General features: G+C 44.7%; 1 protein-coding gene across 2 annotated transcripts; it reads right to left on the reverse strand.

The window, feature by feature from the left end:
• Positions 1 to 310: 310 nt before the first annotated feature.
• Positions 311 to 8696, reverse strand: NDUFV3 (NADH:ubiquinone oxidoreductase subunit V3). 2 transcript variants are annotated; one of them, XM_066545529.1, is made up of 4 exons: positions 8598 to 8696; positions 8424 to 8499; positions 4265 to 5221; positions 311 to 599 (listed from the first exon to the last, which is right to left on the reverse strand). In XM_066545529.1, exons 1-4 carry the CDS (start codon positions 8646 to 8648, stop codon positions 442 to 444), a joined length of 1242 nt encoding a protein of 413 aa, XP_066401626.1. In that variant the 5' UTR covers positions 8649 to 8696; the 3' UTR covers positions 311 to 441. The 2 variants fall into 2 exon arrangements, with proteins under 2 accessions (XP_066401626.1, XP_066401627.1); XM_066545530.1 differs by lacking the exons at positions 8424 to 8499; positions 8598 to 8696 and adding an exon at positions 6544 to 6632.
• Positions 8697 to 8727: the final 31 nt, after the last annotated feature.

The raw sequence follows: 8727 nt of genomic DNA on the forward strand, positions 1-8727 counted from the left end.
GAGTAAACATTACCCCTTCAGGGCTGGGAACATGTTTGTGTGCAAGGAGCACAGCCCACTGCAGTACAGTGACACCAAATGAAACATGGCCCATACTCCACAGGAGCTGAACCCCACAGGAATCTTTGATGTGGTCCTGTAAGAATGGTCACTATCCAAAGTTTGGAGACACTGAAAAATCAAAAAGACTTTTTTACACTATCACCAAATAATATATATGGAGAGGTAGAAAAGATACTTTTATTCAGTGATGATTCATTTGCAGTTCACTCATAAAAGTCAAGAAGTGAGGGACTCCAACAGCCAGGAATAACTGTTCAAAAGCCCAAGTTATTATGCCTTTATTATTTAGTATCTGATTTCAATTATACAGATGAAGCAACAGTGCTAAATAGAACAATTCCCCATCCTGCCTGGGTGTTTGTTGAAGGTGTGGCTCTCTCAGTGCCTTGGTGATGGTCTTCCAGAGGATGGCTGAGGCTGCCTGTACTTTGCAAGGATAGCAACATAGTCATGGAAGGTGAACGTGTGATAGTCGTGGTGCTGCAGGTTCTTGTAGGTGGAATTATCCAACTCCTCTGGAGCAGGCTGAGCTGGCTCTGTGAAAACAAACAGCAACTGGTGACTATGAGGATGCCACACCAGAAGACAATGTTTTTAAGCCCTGAGTCAGCCTTCATAAATTGTCAGATCCCTCATCCAGTCAATATTTGAAAGAAATAAAAGTCAGCAACTTGAACAAAAGGAGAAGTTTACTAAGTCCAGCTGGTGCCTAAGGCAGCACATGCAGTGGGGAACAGGGATCAGCACAAGGCATCTCGTACAGGTTTGAAACCCAAACCACCACCTAATGCTGGGGGTGGAAAGGGCAGAACATTCCATTTATCTCTGGAAGACATATGTCTGCATTTCCTGGCTCTCTCATATTTGCCTTGGTTTTCATTCCAGCCAGAACAGTAGGTGACATTCTTAGCAAACCAGGAGGGGCAAAGGAGCAGTACAAGTCATGTATCATCCTGTCAGACTACGAGATACAGCTCTCAGAGCTGCTTTACAGATTGAATTTTTGCCATGGGGAGAAGCAATGGAATTAGCAACATCTCCACCATTTAATTTCAAATGTGGTTATATCAAACAGTAATCTATCAAGAGCCTTTGATATAAATTTCTTTTCTTGTAAATATAACCTTCTAACCTTTGTATTAACTCTCCTTCAAAAAAGAATAACCCAATAAAGTGATTTAGAACTCATTACTTCCTCTAAAGCCAACATAAATTCTTGTGCTTTTAGAATATTATGCAGATCTAGGCAGTATCATTTACATAAAAGGTTCTTACACAGGCTGATTTTACAACCAAGCAAATTGCAAGAAATAAAACTTTACTCCCAATATTAATTTATTCTTGTATACCCAGAGTTTTAACAACAGAAGAAGACACACAGTGTAGTGAAAAGCTTTGTTGTATAAATTTGTATGTGGTGGCTCAGGTTAGATTGTATTAAGCCCTTATTTTAACAGATCCATCTACAATAAAAACACAAGAACTTGAACACCAGGATTTCCCTTTACTTATGACATAATTAATGCAGTGTGAAGCTATCAGATTAAGAGAAATATCTGTAGCATTTAGCAAGGCTTGCTTATAAAACTCAAGGTAGTAAGTCATGGTTTCAGCAAAACATGACAGGAAATGCCCCTGTGCCTGCTGCTCAGCTCTCCTGACAGAGCTCACAGGAGATGAGATGCAGGCAGAAAAAGCAGATGATGCTCTTTGCTGCAAAGAGCCCCAGGAACAGGCAAGGGGAGGCAAGAGTAGCTCAACCTGCAAGAGCCAGTTCCAAACTCAGAGACAGATGTGCAGGAAGGGAAGCAGATGGAGCCGTGCTCTTCCTGCCCAAATACACTGCACTTGGCTTCTCAAGGAAAAAATTATTCCTGAGTTCATCCTCCCCACACTTCATCCTTCATCTCTGCTTTGTCTCCTAAAGAGCAAGCACTTCTTGGGATGCTCTTCTGAAATGAATCACAGGCCTATTTCTGAGCTCCCAGCTACAACTTTGCTCCTCACTCAGCAGTTCAAGGCAGCAGTTTTTGCTGACTGCTCTACAAAGGGATGACATCACCTCAACATCCAGGTTTGCATTGAGAAAAATTCTTTTTACATCTTTTGTGTGGCTGCTGCAGAGTTTGCAAACTTAAGGACACAGGGGCAAGGCAGAAGTAGGAGTTACAGGTGGTACAGTCAGCTGTGAATGTTGAACAAGGAAAAGCAGTGGCTGCTCTCAAAGAAGCAAGAGAGAACAAGATACATCTGGAGAAACCAGAAAAGAAAAATGTTTGAGCATCTAGAACTCCACTGTGGATGAATGGTGAGAAAAGCATCATCTGTAGATAAAAACAAAGAGCCCTTCCCAAATTTTTGTTATTTTTAAAAGAAAGCTTATGCTGTTGATTGCAAGAAGGAACAAGCAAATCAAAATATCAACAACAGTGCTGCATTTTGGTTTTTAAACTGCAGAATTATTTAGGTTGGAAAAGACCTCCAAGGTCGAGTCCAGCACTGAGTGCCACTTCCAGTCATCTGAGCTGCTGTCAAGGAAGAAGGAAAGGGAACAGATGAATTATGAGCCACCTAACCCCTGAAACAGAAGGCAGGCCTTTCACTCAGCACCATCTCCTGGAAGCTGCCATACAAATGCAATTATTTTGTCCCTTAACCTGGTGAGGCAGTTCAGAGTCACAGAATGGCTGAGGTTGGAAGACACCTCTGTAGGTCAGCTGGTCCAACCCCAAATGCTGGGGCAGGGTCAGCTACAGCAGGAGGCCCAGGGCCCTGTCCAGACAGTTTCTGAGTGTCTGACAGGATGGAGACCCCACCACCTCTCTGTGCAACTTGTGCAGTGCACCATCACTCACAGGAAAGAAGTGCTTACTGATGTTCAGGCAAAACCCTGTGTTTCAGTTTGTACCCACTGCTTCATGCCCCACCACTGTGCACCACTGAAAAGCCTCACCTCTGTCTTCTCTGCACTCCCCTTCTGCTATTCCCACACATGGATGATGTCCTGTCTAAACCTTCTCTTTTCTGGGCAGGACAGTCCCAGCTCTCTCAGACTTTCCCCACAACAGAGATACTCCAGTCCCTCCATCATTTCAGTGGCACTTTGCTGGTGTCTGTCCAGCATTCCCACATTTCCCTTGCACTGGGGAGCCCCAAAATGAACACTGCACCCCCAGTGCACCTCAGCAGGGGAGGAGCTGCAGCTCCCTCAGTCTGCTCCTCCCAGGTCACCCTCGGTGGCCTTTGCAAGGGCACATTGCTGGCTCATGTTCAATCTGCTGTTCCCTTGGCCCTCAGGGCCTTTCCTGAAGGATGATACCCAAGCAACCTTAAATTAATGCTGCTTTTACTTCCAGCAGGAAATTCTTTAATTCAAAGTAGCAATGAGAAGAGGGGTCTCAAGAATGGCAGATTTATACTGCCTAGATGAAAAGCAGAATCTCAAGAGATCAGGACAGAGAGACATCTGCTACTGGGATAGACAAAATGAGATCAGCAGGACCATCAATGAACAGGATGGCAGTAAATAAGAAGGGAAGGTCAGACAGGGAAGCACAGCTGAGGAGATGATTATGTGATGGTGTTTCCTGAAAACACACCACTGTCTCCTCCCCAGCCCTCTACAACACTGACTCACTACTTCCACACGAGTTGCTTGCAACCTTCCAGTGTCAGAATCAGCAGTGCCTGTTTCTGGCATTACACTATGATTTCTCGAAGTCTTCTGAAATCTGAAACATTGACAGCTTGGGAAAAAACCCATCAAAACAAAACCCCAAAAAACCCAAAACAAAACCAGAAAGATGGCAGGGTTTAAGCAACAATGAGATGGCACCAAATTTGACTCATGAGAATGGCAGCCACCAAATCCTTCCAAGAAAAGAGAAGAATGAAAACAAGTGTTGTCATATAAAGCCCATGATTTTGCTCACAGTGGAAACAATCTTGATTCCATTTTATAAGTAACTGTTTTATGAAACTATAAATACAGAGAAATGAAACCACTTCCTTTCCCAGCATAACTGGAGACTGAGTATTACTGACAGCTTATAACAATTAGCAATGAACAATTTATCTTCCAGAAAGTCACTGCCACTCTGCCAGCTTCAGTAGAAAGATCAGAGAAGATGTAGAGACCCTTTAAAAAAGTCAAACCCTAGCCCAGATGAACCAAAACAGTTCAAACAATTTAAAGCTGTACCCTCTGTTGTGCTGCTTTCTCCAGCCTGGACTCCTGCTTCCTGCATGGTCTCCTCTTTTGCTGTGGTGCCCATCACCAACGTTGTGCTTCCAGAAATCTCTTCCACTTTAGGAGCAGTTACTCCTTTTGCTTCCAACTCCTGTGCCTCCTTCATCTTTTCCTTCTCTCCTCTGGATAGCAGATCTTGCTTTTTGTCTTCCTGAGTCACTTCTGAGGCTTTCAGCTGAATAGCTGCTACCTGGGGTCCAATGGATTTTTCCTCCACATGATCAGATTTAGCAGTGACATCGGTCAGGTCCAGACTTTTCACCACATGTGGTTCTAAGCCCAGCTTCTGCTCTTTTGGAGGGGATTTTACTTTGGGGTGTCTTGCTTTGGATTTTGATGTTTCCTGGCTGACTGATGTTTTAGAAAATTTGACCTGCTTTACAGGAGACACGTCAATTTCTGGTTTGCGTGGCAGCTTCTTAATTCCATATTCTTTGAGGGATTTCTGGGACAATTTCTCTTTTGCCAGCAGTGATGCCTTTACTGCTATATTCTCAGAAAAGATGGGATCTCGTCTGGGAAACTCAACTTTAGTTTTAGTGGCAACTTCTGAATCACCAACATTTTCATCCTCAGAATCTGAGCTAGAATCTGACTCTGAGCTGGATGAAGATGAAGACTGTTCCTCAGCTAACTTTTTCCTCAGGCCTCCTCCTGTTGCAGGCGTGGTGAGGTTTTTGTCCTCACGGGAGGAAACAATTCCTCGCTGAGGAAACACAACCTGAGTTTTTCTTGGCATGGGCATCCTCGTGTCTTCAGCAGGTTTTGCAGCTTCCTTGAGGGTGGTACTAGAAATGCTCTCACCTTTGTCTGCAGACAGCAGGTGAGAGCTAGAAGACAACATTTTACGAAATTCAACTGGTGCCTTCATGGCAAGCAGCTTGGTGCTCCCCTGTGGTGCCGCTACATCTAGGAAACGGCATAGAGAGGATTATCATCATTGTATCTGACATCACTATCACTGATCTTAGTCACACAGTTTTAACTTTCAGAGGTAATCTGCTACAAAAATAAACTGAAAGTAATTAGAATGCTAAATAGAGGCATTGCAAAGCAGAAAGTTTTTAGATTTAGGTTAAAGGAACTGGAGTTCTACTAGCATGTAACAGTTTTTGCTGCTGCGATACCAAAACTTGAGAGATAAACCCTCGTGTTCCTCACTTTGCCAGACCCCTCCAAGAGCTGGTTTTCCCTCAACTCTGCAGCTGGAGAAGGTCTGCAGACACTTCCCTATCCCAGGTGAGCATTAATTAGGATGGCTCAGCCAAGCTCTTCAAGCACTGCTGCAGACAAGCCTGGTCTGTGAACAAGCCAGGGAAGCAGAGAGACAGTGAAGAGACACAGCCACAGCTGCTGCAAGAGTTACCCTGGGAGCAGAGGGCAGGGATGACTCCCAAAAGGAAAAGCAGCAGAGGAAGAGATACCTGAGGCCATCCATGAAAATGTTACTTGCTCTCTGTCCCATGAGCTGCCCCCTGAGGTGTGCCCCCACAGCTCAACACCATTTCCCCAAGACCTCATCTCCTCCAGGCTTCACTCCCTATTTCTCGTTGGAGACCTCTTTGTTAAAGGGCTCATAGAAGATCTCCTGATGCTCCACGTTTGTTTCTGTCTCAGTTTCTTCTCCCTCATGGACACCCGCACTAGGCTAAACTCTCCAGACAAGGAAACCAACATTTGAAGGAGAAGGCAGCAATTTTCAGGTCCTTTCAGGGAATACATAGTATCTCTTGGATGCTTATTATCATCCTCAAGAGGCTGTGCAACAGCAAATACTGTTGTGGTTACAGAAAACGGGAGGTCAAGGAGGGCTGGGAGCACACTAAGAAGATTCACCACGGCTGAAATTGGCTACAATAAAGCCAACTCCATTACAAGTTGCACCACTTCCAACCAGCAGCAAAATTCAACACACTTCCAGCCTATTATGCAGATTTTTCTGCAGAGTTTGGAAATCCAGATCTACTTTATATGCCCATAAACTAAATACAGCTTTCCCCTCACTGGTATTGTGTGGTAATACCTTGTATGAATCAAGGAGTTATTACCATTAGCTCTGAACAGAAGCAAGTCTTGAGCAATGTCTAAATGAAAACATCACAGAAGAGACAAGCACATGAAAATAAAAGCAAAGTATTTAAGAAAGAAATGCAAAGATTTATGATAACAAAATACAATAAAAGAAGGTATCGGGTTTGCAGGTAGTATTTGGAATAATTTCAAGCACATACTTCTCTCTGGCAGATGGAAGGTGCAGGATGGGAAGGAAGGGCAGGGGGAGGCAGGAGGATGGGCAGCCACCTTTGGAAGAGGTCTGACTCCCTGCACAGACTGACCCAGCCAAACAGCAGCCTGCAGAAACTAACACGGGAGGAAGCGTCACTCGGCATGGAAGAGCTCCTCAGAGAGGCAGAGAAAAGGTTAAACTAACACAAGGATGGCAGAAGGAGGATAGAAAAGGGAAAGCTGAGCAAAACCTGAAGAAGTATTAATGTTAAAACATCCTAAGAAACCAAGAGGGCAGGAAAAATTTAACTTGACCATTAGTTACTGGGATAATAACTTTAAACAGTTAAGTTTGGATAAGTGAAAATGATAGATTTTATGATTAAAAGCTGAAACATCCAACACAACTGATCCACTCTAGTTAAGGTATTTCAAACTTTGCAGCAGCTAATCTGTACCTGCATCACTTTGCCAAAAGAACAACACCCCCAAATCAGTGACAGAAACAGCATTCCCAGATGTGTTCCTCCTGCATCATTCCCAGCATGTATCTAAAGGCTGATCACACTCAGAGAGATGACAGGCAGAAATCACAGCTCTACTTCCCATCATTGACTCTGTGTGTAAACACAACCTTTTTATCAAAGCAAGGAAAATTTGCACATCCTGTTCCAGCCAGAATCTGGCAAAGGCAGCTGCATCCTATAATCTTAATTCTATACATCTTAATTAACCTGGAGTGTTTGCAGGGGAAGCAGCTGGCCTAAGAGGGCTCCTGACACAAATCAGACCTGCAGGACAGTGAATCCAGAAACTGACACCAAAGTGCATCTCAAACACACTTAATGCAAAAAAATAAATCATAATAAAAAGCAATTTGCTGGTCAATGAATCTATGCAGTGAAGGCTCTCTTAATGGAACAGCCAGGCTTTTATTTGCTTTGGCATTTAAGAAGGTGCCTTCAACTGCTTTTTCAGTGATCTTTTCTACAGCAGTCAACAAGTCTGATCACTCCTACATATGGTTCCATGGAGCTTTCCTGTTTCAGCACCTGGATCTCTAATTTGGGACAGGAAACCTCACTGAACCACTGAGCCTCCATTTACACAAACAAGACATCAGTCTTTGAAATTTGTATTCCTGCTTTGACTCAGGGATAAAAGGGGCTCAAATACTCCTCAATTCAGGATGTAGGGCAGCATCCAAACCAAGGTTCAGGCTTGCAGATCCATGGGGCAAGAAGCATTATAACCAAATTTAACACACAGGGCGATGGCAGCTTCTTACACCGCTGCCTGGAGCTGCTCTTTGAGATATTTGGATTTTGGAAGTCCTTCTCTAAGTCCTTCTATTTTTTAAACTTGACAACACAAACATTTCAAAGGACAAGAGCAAACATCTAAAGTTGAAAACTAGATTTTACACCTCATTAAAAACACTTCCAGGGATGGGGCATCCACAGCTTCTCTGGCCAACCTGTGCTAGGGACTCATTTTACTTTCAGAGTAAAGAATTTTTCCTGATATCTGACCTAACCCTAATTTCTTTCAGTTTGACATACACATTGAACAGTCTGACACTTCCCTATCCAGCTTGGCCTTGAATATTATTAAGGTGAACGTAAACAGGAAAGACGTGACAAATAAAACTATATATGTATATATAGCCTATAAATATACTCCATACAGCCAGACCTTTACTTTTACCTTTATTACTACACGGTACATTTTATCAGAAACCCTCGTTTACATGGCGGTGACCTTTCAGTCCTTGTTCTTCGCAGCTTATGCAGGGCCTCTTCCGAGGCCTGACCTTGCCCAGCTCTCCTCACCCTTTCCTTTTACTGACACCCCGATTCCTCTTACAGTCAAACCCCCCTCTTACTCTTTGGCGGCGGCGGCGGCGCCGTCCCGGTGCCCACCGGCTTCGTGCAAAGCCCCCGCGCCTCCAGCTGCAGCACCTGCACGGCACAACACAACAAGAGTTAACAGAGCGGGAGGAAATCCCGACAGCTGAGGGGGTGCGGGGGCAGGAACTCTCCCGGAGGAGCCCCTTTACCTCGCGGCCCACCGCCCTCCCGCCGCCCCTCAGCGCCGCGGCCGCCGCCATCTTGCCCAGAGCCCTCACGGCGCCCCCGCGGCCTCCGGGTGGGCGGGGCGGGCTCGGGGTGACGTCAGCGCGGTGCGCG

The sequence above is a fragment of the Molothrus aeneus genome, chromosome 2 (genome assembly GCF_037042795.1).
Source record: "Molothrus aeneus isolate 106 chromosome 2, BPBGC_Maene_1.0, whole genome shotgun sequence".
Classification (NCBI taxonomy): Eukaryota; Metazoa; Chordata; class Aves; order Passeriformes; family Icteridae; genus Molothrus; species Molothrus aeneus.